Source organism: Saccopteryx bilineata, chromosome 1, assembly GCF_036850765.1.
Source record: "Saccopteryx bilineata isolate mSacBil1 chromosome 1, mSacBil1_pri_phased_curated, whole genome shotgun sequence".
NCBI classification, from domain to species: domain Eukaryota; kingdom Metazoa; phylum Chordata; class Mammalia; order Chiroptera; family Emballonuridae; genus Saccopteryx; species Saccopteryx bilineata.
In genome coordinates, this window is record NC_089490.1 from 149,254,812 (window position 1) to 149,269,225 (window position 14,414).

The 14,414-nt window shown below is 47.7% G+C and overlaps 2 protein-coding genes across 3 annotated transcripts in view; one reads left to right on the forward strand and one right to left on the reverse strand.

Moving 5' to 3' along the window:
• The window catches only part of DNM2 (dynamin 2), a 92,599-nt gene extending 91,883 nt beyond the window's left edge, over positions 1-716 (forward strand). For both annotated transcript variants that reach the window (XM_066273507.1, XM_066273552.1), the window contains one exon: positions 335-716. In XM_066273507.1, coding sequence (XP_066129604.1) covers positions 335-374 — 40 coding nt within the window. In that variant the 3' untranslated portion in view covers positions 375-716. The remainder of the gene's footprint in view (positions 1-334) is intronic.
• On the reverse strand, positions 468-4,166 carry TMED1 (transmembrane p24 trafficking protein 1). The gene is made up of 4 exons (XM_066273563.1): positions 3,912-4,166; positions 3,142-3,239; positions 2,816-2,999; positions 468-1,487 (listed from the first exon to the last, which is right to left on the reverse strand). Exons 1-4 carry the CDS (start codon positions 4,092-4,094, stop codon positions 1,269-1,271), a joined length of 684 nt encoding a protein of 227 aa, XP_066129660.1. The 5' UTR covers positions 4,095-4,166; the 3' UTR covers positions 468-1,268.
• Between the last annotated feature and the right edge of the window lie 10,248 nt (positions 4,167-14,414).

Genomic DNA, 14,414 nt, shown 5'->3' on the forward strand with positions numbered 1-14,414 from the left:
TCTACTCTTGGCAGGCTTCATTTCTTCCAGGGGAATCTATCCTCTAGAGGGGAGAGCTTTTACCTTCCTGAAACCCCAGGAGTGGAAGCAAATATTCCCCGCCACCCCACCCCACTATGCGCCGCAGAGGCCTGGGGCAGACATCAGAATCGCTGAGAGGAAAGGGAATCCTGGCTCTCCACCCCACACTGTTCAGTGGTCAGGCCCTCTCTCCTCCCTGAAGTCCTGAGCATTTCCCCAAGATCCCCTCTTCCCCATCTTGGGACCCCAGGCCTTCTGGCCCAGCTTGAGGACACAGTTAAACTTTGCTTTCTGATTTTTCTCTTATGCCCAGGCGACCACCTCCATCGGCTCCCGCCAGACCCTTCTTCTGAGCTTCGTGGGAGACCCCTCCCGCCTGCCTGACTGCCCTCTTGGGGGCAGGTCTGTTGTGGCTGGTGTCCCTGAGCCCCAATCACCAGGCTCTGTGATTTTCTGACCGTAATTTATTGGCTCCGGTCCCCAGGCCAGACTGCCCTTTATTCTGTGAGGCTCCTGTACAGGCTTTGGCCAGGGCACCCCGTCAGCCCTGTCTGGGGCCCCTATAAGGGAGAGCAGGAGGGGCAGGTGGTCTTATAGGCCCTGCTCCTGGAATTGTTACTGGACCTCACACATAGCCCCTGCTGGGCCAAGGGGCCGGCTTCTTCCTGTCAATAAAGTGACTGTCCTGGCAAGAACACTGCAACAAGAGTCTACTTCCCAGCCCCTGGCTTGAGCAGGCCACCCTCAGCTGCAGCAACAGTCCCCAGGAAAAGTAACAAGGAGGGGAAGGAAGGCATGGGGTCCCATGAGCAGCAAGCCCCTTCCCACCATGACCTGGCTCATAGAGCCAGTGAGGAAGGGAAGGGGAAGTTTGCTTCCTGGGCGCCATTCCACACCAGGCAGTGGTAGTGCAGCTGGAAGTCTCAGGCTAAGGCACACTTACAGTAGGGGACATGGGTGGGGCGAGAAAACTCCAGGGTTGTATTCAAATACTGCAGTGCCTTCCCAGTGCATAATTTCTAGGAAAGTGGATACAACCACTGAGTCAGTCACCCTTTCTGGATGGCCTAGACCTGCAAGCCAGTGTTCTGGCCTGGAAGGGAAGACACATAGGGGCCGCACCGTCAGGCCCAGAATGCACAGCCTCCCCTCCTGTAGGAAACTATTTGGTGAAGGGACTCCCCAAGGCTCACACGCATGCACCCTGGTGCCACTCCTTTTCCTTGTTCTTCCTTCAGAGGTAGGGACTACGTAGGCACAGGGCGTTTATCCTGGAAGAAGCGCTTGAGTGTGCAGACCTGCAGCACAGCTACTAGCAGCAGCACAGCCACATTCACAGCCGACCAGAAGTTAACCCGTTCAAGGTTGCCCTCCTGCAGGTTGCGGTCACGTGCCTCAAAGGCTCGCAGCAGTGTTAGCATCTGGATGCTGCGTTCCAGACGAGTTCTCATGGTCTCGATAGACTCCTGTGGAGTAAGGGAGGAGCAGGGTCAGGCCTCTGTCCTTTGGGGAGCAGAGACCAGTAAAATAGGAAACAGGGTGAGTCCGTGTTGCTGGGGGAAAAAAAGCTGAGAGCATGGACTGACCAGCCTGCCTGAGCCTAAATTCTCATTCTGCCACTCACTGTCTGTGAAATCTTAAGCAATTGAATTAACTTTTCTGGGCTTCAATTCCCTCAGAAATGCTGTGCAAACTGAATGCTTAATTAAGTGTGAAGAATGTATTTACTAGTGGATAACAGCACAGTTGCTGAAGCCAGACTTTCTGGGTTCAAATATTGGCTCTGCCAGTTGCTAGCTGTGTGGCTTTAGGACAGTTACTTAGCCATCCTGTGCCTCAATAAAATGGGGGTGATTTGAGTATACTACTTACTTCATAGGGTAGTTATGGATATTGAGTTTTTTAAGCCCTTAAAATCAGGGTTTAGCCTGAGCAAGCAGTGGCTTAGTGGATAGAACATTGACCTGGGATACTGAGGATTCAGTTTCAAAACCCTGAGGTTGCCAGCTTGAGCATGGGCTCACCAACTTGAGCACAGCATTGTCGGCTTGAGTGAGGGATCATAGACATGACCCCATGGTCACTGGCTTGAAGCCCAAGGTCGCTGGCTTGAGCAAAGGGTCACTGGCTCAGCTGGAGCCTTCTAGTCAAGGCACATATGAGAAAATAATCAATGAACAATGAAAGTGCCGCAACTACGAGTTGATGCTTCTCATCTCCCTTCTTCTCTGTTGCTGTCTGTCCCTTTCTCTCTCTCTCTCTCTCTTTTTTTTTTATTTTATTTATTTATTTTTACAGTGACAGAGAGATAGATAGGGACAGACAGACAGGAACGGAGAGAGATGAGAAGCATCGATCATCAGTTTTTCATTGTGACACCTTAGTTCATTGATTGCTCTCTCATATGTGCCTTGACCGTGGGCCTTCAGGAGACCGAGTAACCCCTTGCTTGAGGTGAGCCTTGCTCAAACCAGATGAGCCTGAGCTCAAGCTGGCGACCTCGAGTCTCGAACCTGGGTTCTTCCGCATCCCAGTCCAACGCTCTATCCACTGCACCACCACCTGGTCAGGCTCTCTCTCCTCTCTCTTAAAAAAAAAAAAATCAGGGTTTACACCTAGAAATGTGCAGTTATTTTTAACTGTGAACTGCCACTGTTAATGTAATTAAGTTGGGGGCAACGCTGCTATGAGAGGCTGGGTCAGGCCAAGGAGGACCCCAGCCAAGGTTGGGCAGCACACTGCTGCCCAAAGCCAGAAATCTGGGAGGAGTGGTCCCAGCTCGGCCTGGGCGCACCTTGATGTCCTCCATCTTGACATCCAGCATCTCCTCAGGCTCCACGACCTCTGCCCAGCCTTCGACCTCCTCATCGTCCTGCAGGCTGTCAAAGATAAGTTCGAAGAACACCAACTTCTCGGAGATTGTGCTGAAGGAGTTGTCAAAGCACAGCCTGTAGTCCCCAGCCTCCGTGGGTTCTACCCTGGGCAGAAAGGCAGACACATAGATATGACCCCGAATGGCCTCCAGCTGGACTCTGCGAAATATGCAGGGTAGTAACCGGAGGCCACTGGGGAGGGGCAGGGCTGTAACCGAACCCTAGCAGGCAGCGGGACTGAACTCACGTGTGCACCCCATCTGCTTTGCGGGACTCACTGACCAGCAGCACGCCCTGAGGGCTCTCCAATGTGAAATCCACATCCAGCCCAGCACCTGCGATCACCTGGGGGGCAGGTAAGAGCAGGTGGAGGGCTAGGGGTAGGCCAAGGGCACCTGCCAGAAGACCGGGCTGAAGCACCGCGCAGACCCAAACAGACCACTAGGGACCTCCCTGAGTGCAGACACCCACACTTGCAACAGAGTCTTGCCCCCACCTGTCCTTTGGGCCGCGCCCATAGCCTTGGCTCCGCGCCCACTGATAACGACAGCTTTGGGATCAGTCCTTTCGTCTGATCGGCTTTTACCTGGGCACGCCCCTGATTTGGCCACGCCCTAAGAGACAAGGGGTCCAGCCTTGTAACCAAAACATCAGGGCCTAAAACATCTGTAGATTGCGCCCATTCTCATAGCGCTTCCTGGCCACGCCCACCAACATCTTCAATCCGACACGACCCTTTGGCCACGCCTACGAAAGTTTAGTCCTATGAAGGGCTCTATTCTTCACTGGCCACGCCTCCTGGCTGTCTCACTCTAGCCCCGCCTTCATCTATTACTCCCACCCACCCTTCCTCTCCCAGGCGTTGCGTCCGACCCTTCCGTCTGACTTTCGCAGACTCCACCCATACGTTCTTACGCACAGGTTCCTGCCCCTTTCCTCTTTAATGCAAGTCTTGCTGTAGCTGCTTAGCCACACCCCTTCCCTTGGCTCCGCTCGCTCCCTGGCCAAGGACTCTACCTGGTACTCGGTCTCGAGACTTGCGTTGGCCGGCGCGGATTGGTAGAAACATTGCTTCCTTCCTGCAGGTAGCAGGAATGTGAACTCGCCGTCCTGGATCGGTGGGGGTCCTGCCCCTTCCACCCCGACTGACGGCAGGAGTAGCCACAGGGCCAAGGCTAAGGCCGCGCCAGCCGCCATCATCAGGATTATCCGGTCTGCTAACGGGTTTTGGCTCCTTTAAGAGCTAGCCCTGCCCACTTTGCTACTTGACGGAGCTCATTGGTAGCCGCTTCTGCTCGTTATTAGTAACCAGCGGTGTCGGGAATGAAGGACCGCTTGAGGGTGTAGCTGCCCAAATGAATGCCTGATGTACCCATAAACGGTCAACCTTCTCTTTTCTGACTTGTTCTCACTTTCGGTCTCTATTGCTGGTGAACGAAAATGACAAGTACCATAATATTCTCCTCAGGCAAACACTAAGACAACTAAAGTGTAGGAGGCCGGGTCCTTTTAAGTTACAGCCTTGCGGTTTACCCAGAGTAGGCCGTGCGCGGCTTATCTTGGAAGGTCCAGTCTGGGTGGAGCTGGGCTAGAATAGAGGCTGGGCGTGGCCCTGCACGCGACCCATGTGGCTCGAGTATAAAAAAGGCTCAGCTTAGGTGGACCGGAGACGTTTTCAAATTAACTGGAGTATCCCTTTATTTCTTGCCTCTGAATAAGGCCCCAGCTTCGAAGCCCGATTCCTCATTCCCTTTGCGATTTAGAGCCATCAGTTTCCTCATCTTTAAATTGGGACTAGTGAGAATTGAGAGAAGTCTTGGTCCATAGTGAGCGCTCGGTTGTCATGCATAGTTAATAAGGGGCGTGGCCCCAACCTGCACCCCAAAGGTCTCAAATTCAGATGCCAGCCGGTAAGCAGAGTGATTCAAGTGGCTCAGCGTAAAAAAAAGAAAAACAGGCCAGGTTCTTGGAGTCAGCAGAGAAGAAGTAAAGTTGAATGTGGGCCTCGGAGACAGGTTGCGAGGTTCAAACCACACCCCAACCTTTACTTGAGGCAATCACCCTCAATTTCTTCATCTGTAAAATGCTGTGAAGATGAAGTGAGATAATGCTTCGTCCTTGGCACGTCATAAGCCCTCATTAAGTATCTGGTATATTCTAGGTTTATCGTCCAACTACTTAACTTCTTCCTCAGTCTGGCTTAAGAAGATATGAAGAAGACCTCCCTTTGGGAAACGGATAAGCAAAGCAGTCATTGGAGAAATGGACTCTGCTTGGTGATTCCATCTAAACATAAGAAAAAATGTTTAGACGGAAATTTTGAATCCTTTAAAGTTAGGACTGGAGAGGTTGGCAAGTGGTGACAATTACTCTTCAAATACAGCTGGTGGCTGTCAGCACCTCCTTGCATTTGGAGAAATTGGGGGAAGTAACACCACTTTGTAATGTCAAAGTTTGTGTGCTGCTGTTGGTATTTTTATTTCACTAGTTTTTCTGTTATTCAGACTCTGCTTGGACGTATTGAATTAGTTGTGGAGTATGAATGATGCCCCCCCCCTTTTTTTGAGAGCATGTTTATTAAAGCTGGGGACAGTGAAACAAAGAAGGATTTAGGAGAGAGCCTGGGCAGGGCTGCTTTGGCTCCCTAGAAACCTTATAGGAAAGAAGTTAATTACATGGTGCCATGTGGGCTCACTGAGAAGTAAGTCACAGCGACAGAAGTGGGACAGGTTGGGGCTACTTTTAGCTCCCTGAAAAGTCAGAGAAATGGGGGTCTGGGAGACAGGTTCAAGGGAATAGCCTAGGTCGAACTACCACTGCCCCTTGCTCCCCTAGTTGCAAGTCCCGTGGGGACCCTTAGAGTCAGGAGAAAGAGTAAAAGTACATGCTCGAGGAAAGGAGGGGTGTAAGTGTGCACCAAGGGGTGTAAATGGTTCCCTATTAACCATTTTATAGGGAACAACTCAGTGGCATTTAGTATATTCACTATGTTGTGCAACTACCACTTCTACCTACTTCCAAAACATTTTCATCAGCCCAAAAGGAAACCCTGTACCCATTAAGCAGTTATTCCTCATTCTCCCATTCACCCCAGCTTCTGGCAACTGCCAATCTCCTATATGGATTTAGAGTCTGGATTTTTCCTTTTTTTTTAATTAAAATTTTTTTAAATTTTATTCACTTTTAGAGAGGAGAGAGACAGAGAGGGAGAGAGAGGAGAGAGAGAGAGAGAAGGGGGGGAGGAGCTGGAAGCATCAACTCCCATATGTGCCTTGACCAGGCAAGCCCAGGGTTTCAAATCGGCGACCTCAGCATTTCCAGGTCGACGCTTTATCCACTGTGCTACCACAGGTCAGGCTAATTAAAAAAATTTTTTTTGTGTGTAAATGAAAGATATGACCATTTGGCTGTTTTCACTTAGCATGTTTTCAAGGTTCATCATCATAGCATATATCAGTATTTAATTCCATTTATGGCTGAATAGTATTCCAGAACCAGCCCCGGCACCATACTGATGACACAAGCTGCCATCTTCAAGACCTGTCATGCTAGGGAAGGAGGTGATGGAAGGGCAAGGAAAACACAAAGCTTTTCTGCTGCATTTACATTTACATTGCACTTTTCCAAATTGAACATTTGCTTGGTTGGCATAAATCTTTGGCTCTTTTCCAGAGTTTAGATAAAGTTGATTCTGACTTTATTCAATTTGTCAATGTTTCTGTAGAGGGACAGGCCCTTGGAGCTACCAACTCCTCCATTTTCTCTGACATCTGGGGCCTTAATGGGTGATTCTTATTTCCCTCAATTAAACAAAAATAAAAACTTACCCCTCCAGGCCCTGGCCGGTTGGCTCAGTGGTAGAGCGTCGGCCTGGCGTGCAGAAGTCCCAGGTTCGATTCCCGGCCAGGGCACACAGGAGAAGCGCCCATCTGCTTCTCTACCCCTCCCCCTCTCCTTCCTCTCTGTCTCTCTCTTCCCCTCCCACAGCCGAGGCTCCATTGGAGCAAAGATGGCCCAGGCGCTGGGGATGGCTCCTTGGCCTCTGCCCCAGGCGCTAGAGTGGCTCTGGTCGCAATAGAGTGACGCCCCGGAGGGGCAGAGCATTGCCCCCTGGTGGGCAGAGCGTCGCCCCCTGGTGAGCGTGCCAGGTGAATCCCGGTCAGGCGCATGCGGGAGTCTGTCTGACTGTCTCTCCCCGTTTCCAGCTTCAGAAAAATACAAAAAAAAAAAACAAAAAAAAAAACTTCCCCCTCCACCATTCAACAAATATCTATTTGATACTGTGAATGAAACAGACACTGTCCATGTCCTTGTAGAGCTGTCATCCTAGTGTTGCTCTACTAAGATGATTTTAGGTAGTCATAGGTGCTAAGAAATAAATGCTAACTTGTAGGTGGGGTGGCTCATTTAGCATGGGTAGAGTCAGGGAAGGCTTCCCTGAGGAGATGGCATCAAAGTTCAGACTTGAAATAGAAGGGACAGGCAGAGGCACAGTGCCCTGAGGTCAGAAGACACTCAGAGGGCTCAAGGGACAAAAAGGAGATGAGGAGAGCGATAGAGAAGGAAGTAACCAGAGAAGAGAAGGGAGCAGTCAGTACAGGCCACATCATGTAGGATTCTTCTTCCCTTTGTAATATTAGTCTAGAATTTAACCTAGGGTTCTTACAACCATGTGGAGTTGGCAGACTGGCTTCTGGAGATCAGGGATCCCTTCCCCTGAAATTATAACCAAAAGATTCAAAGAATGTGTGCTAGCCAATCTTTGTGCACCCCCCACCTGAGTTGTTCACCCTTCCCAGTACCACTTTGTACCCCAGAAAGCTGATCTCAAAATACACTGGATAAACTTGGCTGCTTGAGTTTGGCTCTGGCAGGAGACCTGAGGCCTGGAGGAGAGGAAGGTCTAGGTATATATCCGTAGGCTCCTACCCTGTTGGTCTATATCTCTCTACCAAAGCCTGCATCTCTAGCTCTCTCCAAACTCCAGGACCACTTTGTCCCCAGCAACTTTAAGCTTGGGCTGGTAACAGCTCTAGCTCCCAGACCTCAGGAATCACCATCCATTGTTGGTTTTCCTTCATCCTGTCCATGACCCCTCTGTTGTACCTCTTTAGGATGACAGCTGTGCGACAGGTGACCAATACAGGCACATGTTGCTTTTTTTTCTGAATTTAATTCCAGGTTATAGATTCCTGCACCATATTAACTACTCCCAGGATGAAATCCTTACATACATCTGAGGCCCTTCATATGTATTCCCTCTACCTAGCATACCCTTCCTCTGTCGTCTTCTCAGGCTTTTGGAGTCAAATGTCTGGAAAGAATCTCTCAATTCTGTCTACTGTACATCAAAGCCAAGAATCTCTGAACTCTCTCTTCTGTACACACAGGATAGAACCACAAAGATAGACCAAATGAATGTTTGTTGGCTTTCAGGTCAAACAATCAAGAAATATTTGTGGTTCACTGTAAGTCAAGCACTGTAGTAGACATTGGGAAGGTCCCGGAGACAATAAGGACCCCATCCCTGCACCTCTGGAGAAAAAGAGCTGGATGAATTCAATAAATTCAAGCACGTTCTCTGAACCACATTGACCTAATTTAATCAATATTTATGGGATATATCAAACTGCAGTGTGCAGTTTATATATTTTAAGGGCCAATAGTATGTGGATCAGGATATGCTGGGCCATCAAAAAGATCAGTAGGGCCTGACCAGGCAGTGGAGCAGTGGATAGAGCACCGGACTGGGATGCGGAGGACCCAGGTTCAAGACCCAGAGGTCGCCAGCTTGAGCGTGGGCTCATCTGATTTGAGCAAAGCTCACCAGCTTGGACCCAAGGTCGCTGGCTTGAGCAAGGGGTTACTCAGTCTGCTGTAGCCCCATGGTCAAGGCACATATGAGAAAGCAATCAATGAACAACTAAGGTGCCACAATGAAAAACTGATTGATGCTTCTCATCTCTCTCCATTCCTGTCTGTCTGTCCCTGACTCTCTCTCTGTCTCTGTAAAAAAAAAAAAAAGATTAGTAGGTCCTGGATGATTAGCTCAGTCAGTTAAGAGCATTATCCCAAAAGAACAAGGTTCTAGGTTTGATCCCAGTCAGGGTACAGATGGGAAGCAACCAGTGTGTATAACTGAGTGGAACAAAAATGAATGCCTTCTTTCCCCCCTCCCTTTTCTCTTCTTCCCTCTCTGTCTCTAAAAAAAAAAAAAAAAATTAAGCCCTGACGAGACAGCTTGGTTGGTTGAAGCATCATCCCAGAGTGCATAGGTTGCTGGTTTGATTTAGGTCAGGGTACATACAGGAGCAGCTTGATATTCCTGTCTTTTTGTGCCTCATCCTCCACCAGGAAAAAATCAGTAAACTTCAAAGCATTTAAATTATATGGAATATATTGTCTGACTACAAAGGAATTAAAAATCACGGTAATTATCAAATAAGTGCAAATATTTATAAATTAAGCAACACCTAAACTATGGTTCATAGAAAAAATATACAAGATAATATCTCTAACAATGATAATGAAGCATAACATATCAAAATCTGTGAGATGTAGCCTGACTGGTGGTGGTGCAGTGGACAGAGCATCAACCTGTACGCTGAAGTCCCAGATTGAAAATCCAAGGTCATCAGCTTGAGCACAGGTTCATCCGACTTGAGCATAGACTTGCCAGCTTGAGTTTGGGATCACCAGCTTAAGCGCAGAATCATCAACATGATCCCACGGTTGCTGGCTTGAGCCCAAAGGTCGTGGCTTGAGCAAAGGGGTCACTGGCTCAGCTTGGGCCCCCCAGTCATGGCACATATGAGAGGCAATCAATGAACAACTACAGTGACACAACTACAAGTTGATGCTTCTCATCTCTCTCTCTCTCTCTCTCTCTAAAAAAAAGTGTGAGATGTAGTTAAAGCAGTGCATAGAGGGGAAATGTATAGCTATAAATGCTTATGTCATAAAATCAACCTTTGCCTGACCAGGTGGTGACACAGGGGATAGAGTGTTAGCCTGGGATGCAGAGGACCCAAGTTCAAAACCCCAAGGTCACCGGCTTGAGCGCAGGCTCACCAGCTTGAGTGCAGAGTTGCTGGCTTGAGCGTGGGATCATAGACATGAACCCATGGTCACTGACCTGAGCCCAAGGTTGCTGGCTTGAGCAAAGGGATCACTGGCTTGGCTGGAGCCCCCCAGCTCAAGGCACATGGGAGAAAGCAATCAATGAACAACTAAGATGCCGCAATGGAAAATTAATGCTACTCATCTCTCCCCCATTCTGCCTGTCTGTCCCTGTCTGTTCCCCCCACCCTCGCTAAAAAAAGAAAAGAAAAATCAAACTTTAAAATCAATGATGGCCTGCCTGACCTGTGGTGATACAGTGGATCAAGCTTCAACCTAGAACACTGAGGTTGTCGGTTCAAAACCCTGGGCTTGCCCGGTCAAGGCACATATGGGAGTTGATGCTTCCTGCTCCTGCCCCCTTCTCTCTCTCTCTCTCTCCCTCTCTCTCTCTCTCTCTCCCCTCTAAAAAAATGAATAAATAAATAAAAATTTAAAAAAAATCAATGATGGCCTGACATGTAGTGGTACAGTGAATAAAGCATTGACCTGGAACACTGAGATCACCAGTTCGAAAATACCCTGGGTTTGCTTGGTCAAGACATATATGGGAGTTGATGCTTCCTGCTCCTCCCCACCTTCTTTCTCTCTGTATGTCCTTTTTTAAATGAATAAATAAAATCTTTAAAAAACAGCCTGACCTGTGGTGGCGCAGTGGATAAAGCGTCAACCTGGAAATGCTGAGGTCACCGGTTCGAAACCCTGGGTTTGCCTGGTCAAGGCACATATGGGAGTTGATGCTTCCAGCTCCTCCCCCCTTCTCTCTCTGTCTCTCTCTCCTCTCTCTCTCCCTCTCTCCCTCTGTGTCTCTCTCTCTTCCTTTCTCTTTCCTCTCTAAAATGAATAAATAAAATAAAACTAAAAAAAAAATAAAATCTTTAAAAAACAGCCTGACCTGTGGTGGCGCAGTGGATAAAGCATAGACCTGGAAATGCTGAGGTCACTGGTTCAAAACCCTGGGCTTGCCTGGTCAAGGCACATATGGGAGTTGATGCTTCCAGCTCCTCCCCCCCTTCTCTCTATCTGTCTCTCCCTCTCCTCTCTAAAATGAATAAATTAAAATTTAAAAAAATCATACCTGACCTGTGGTGGCGCAGTGGGATAAAGCGTCAACCTGGAACACTGAGGTTGCCAGTTCGAAACCCTGGGCTTGCCTGGTCAAGGCACATATGGGAGTTGATGCTCCCTGCTTCTCCCCCTTCTCTCTTTCTCTCCCTATTTCCCTATTTCTCTCTTCTCTTTGAAAATTGAATAAAGTCTTTAAAACAAAAAAAATCAATGATCTACATTTCCATCTTAAGAAGCTAGGCCTTGGTCAGGTGGGTCAGTGGATAGGGCAAGATTGTGGGTTCAATCCCTGGTCAGGGCACATATGAGAAGCAACCAATGAATGCACAACTAAATGGAAAAACTAAGTAGAACAATGAGTTGATTCTTCTCTCTTTTTCTCTCCCTCTCTCTCTCTCTCTCCCATTTCCTCTTTCTCTCTCTCAAATCAATGGGGGAAATTTTTTTAAGCTAATAAAAGAAAAGCCGATTAGACCAAAAGTAAATAGAAGAAGAAGAAAAAAAGATAAACCCAAAAAGCAAAGAACAGAAAATAGAGAAAAACTACAAAGTCAAAAGTTGGTACTCTGAAAAGATTAATAAAACCTAATTAATCCCTAGAAAGATTGATCAAGAAAAAACACAAATTACATTACCAACAGGAAACATCACCACAGACCCTACAAACATTAAAAAAAATAACAAGATCCCGCTCCTTTTCTGGCTAAAGGGAGCTTTCTCCTCCGACCCTAAGAGACCCCGAGAGCGTACTGCACAGGGGAAACTGCCCCGGTCTGGGCCTGGCCCCACTCTTGGTTTCTCTCGTCCTCTCCTCTTTTTCTGGTGCTCTTTTCCTTGGTGGGGTGTGGGTAATAGAACAACCACGGGTTTTTGGGGACCTTTAACTGTCTTTTTTTTCATTTATAGAAACACTAGACATTCAATTTCAGAGAACCAAAAATCACACCTTCCCACCAAACACTACTAAGGGGCGTGTCTTCTGCTCCACACCTTTTCTGTTTTTCTTTCTCTCTTGTTAATGCTTTTAAAAACAAATGAGTTTTTTATATAAAGTTTTTAAAGTGTGAAAAAAAATAAATTTAAAAAAAATAACAAGAAAGCATAAACAGTTCTATACCAATAAGTTCTACCACTTAGATGAAATGGACGAATTCAAGCATGGTAATTGTAATAAAAGAAAATTACAGGCCCTGGCCGGTTGGCTCAGTGGTAGAACGTTGGCCTGGTGTGCAGGAGTCCTGGGTTCAATTCCCGGCCAGGGCACACAGGAGAAGCGCCCATCTGCTTCTCCACCCCTCCCCCCTCTCTGTCTCTCTCTTCCCCTCCCGCAGCCAAGGCTCCATTGGAGCAAAGTTGGCCCAGGCGCTGAGGATGGCTCTGTGGCCTCTGCCTCAGGCTCTAGAATGGCTCTGGTTGTAACAGAGCGACGCCCCAGATGGGCAGAGCATCGCCCCCTGGTGGGCGTGCCAGGTGGATCCTGGTCGGGCGCATGCGGGAGTCTGACTGACTGCCTCTCCGTTTCCAACTTCAGAAAAATACAAAAAAGAAAGAAAGAAAGAAAGAAAGAAAGAAAGAAAGAAAGAAAGAAAGAAAGAAAGAAAGAAAGAAAATTACAGTGCACTATGAGAGGATTCAACAAGGGGATTTTTCTCTTATTTTTAATTAATTAATTTATTTTTAAGTTTTATTTATTGACTTTACAGAGGGAGAATGAGAAGTATCAACTCATAGTTGCTTCACTTTAGTTGTTCATTGCTTTTTTTTTGTATGTGCCTTAACCAGTCAAGCCCAGGGTTTTGAACTGGTGACCTCAGCATTCCACGTCAATGCCTTTTTTAAAAATTTTATTTTATTTATTTTTTACAGAGATAGAGAGTGAGTCAGAGAGAGAGATAGACAGACAGGAATGGAGAAAGATGAGAAGCATCAATCATTAGTTTCTCATTGCGCATTGCAACACCTTAGTTGTTCATTGATTGCTTTCTCATATGTGCCTTGACTGCAGGCCTTCAGCAGACCAAGTAACCCCTTACTGGAGCCAGCGATCCTGGGTTCAAGCTGGTGGGCTTTTCCTCAAACCAGGTGAGCCCGCACTCAAGCTGGCGACCTCAGGGTCTTGAACCCGGGTCCTCTGCATCCCAGTCCGACGCTCTATCCACTGCACCACTGCCTGGTCAGGCCCTTTTTTTTTAAAAATGGAGACAGAGAGTCAGAGAGAGGGACAGATAGGGACAGATAGACAGGTAGGGAGAGAGATGAGAAGCATCAATTTTTTGTTGCGGTGCCTTAGTTGTTCACGAATTGCTTTCTCATATGTGCCTTGACCAGGGGCTTACAGCAGATAGAGTGACCCCTTGCTCAAGCCAGCAACCTTGGGCTCAAGCCAGCGACCTTTGGGCTCAAGCTATTGACCATAGGGTCACATCTATGATCCCATGCTCAAGCCAGCGACCCCATGCTCAAGCTGATGAGCCCGCGCTCAAGCCAGTGACCTCGGAGTTTTAAACCTGGGTCTTCTGTGTCCCACTTCAGTGCTCTATCCGCTGTACCACCACCTGGTCAGGCCTAGGTTGATGCTTTATCCACTGTGCCACCATAGGCCAGGTAACAAGGGGATTTTTCTAAGTTCAGAGGGGTCTGGAAAAGATTTCCCAGAAGTGATATTTAAGCTGAGACCTGAAGGAGTAGGATTTCACTAGGTGATAGAATTTTGTCCTAGGCAGAGAGCATGTGCAAAGGCCCTGAGGTTGGAATGAAGTTTGTGTGTCCAAAGGAAAAAGTCTACTCTAGTGGCCCTTTCTGGTGTTTGGTGAACACACACTTATGTCTTTCCCAGGTGTAAACCTCCAGGTGGACCTGCTTGATTTGAACAGAAACATTTAGAGACCAAAGCAAACCTACTGGTCAAACAAACCTTTAGAAGATTCTAGGCTGTGAATGGAAGGCACTTTATCCTGCAAAATATATCACTGCCTCAGTTTTGGATCTAGTTTCTCCAGCTGGTGAAGCTCCTGAAACTTTTCTTCTCTGTGGCTTCACATTGGAAATGCTCACACTCCATTTGGCATTACACTTCATATCATAAGTTTTTTGGATATTTTGTCTGCTCCTCTTAGCCTCATTCTACAGAAGAGCAAGATGAGGCTTCAAAAAGGATCATTTTTGTTTGTTTGTTTGTTTGTTCTTTTTTTTTTTTTTTTTTTTTCATCTTTTCTGAAGCTGGAAACAGGGAGAGACAGTCAGACAGGCTCCCGCATGCGCCCGACCGGGATCCACCCGGCACGCCTACCAGGGGGCGACGCTCTGCCCACCAGGGGGCGATGCTCTGCCCAT

What these genes read in the sequence shown, in the direction of transcription:
- TMED1 (XM_066273563.1), bottom strand. Translation starts at nt 4,094, where the DNA reads ATGATGGCGGCTGGCGCGGCCTTAGCCTTGGCCCTGTGGCTACTCCTG. An exon ending in GTCTCGAGACCGAGTACCAG is followed by an intron (nt 3,240 to 3,911) that starts GTAGAGTCCTTG and finishes CCTGCCCCCCAG; the next exon opens with GTGATCGCAGGTGCTGGGCT. An exon ending in TCAAGATGGAGGACATCAAG is followed by an intron (nt 1,488 to 2,815) that starts GTGCGCCCAGGC and finishes CTTACTCCACAG; the next exon opens with GAGTCTATCGAGACCATGAG.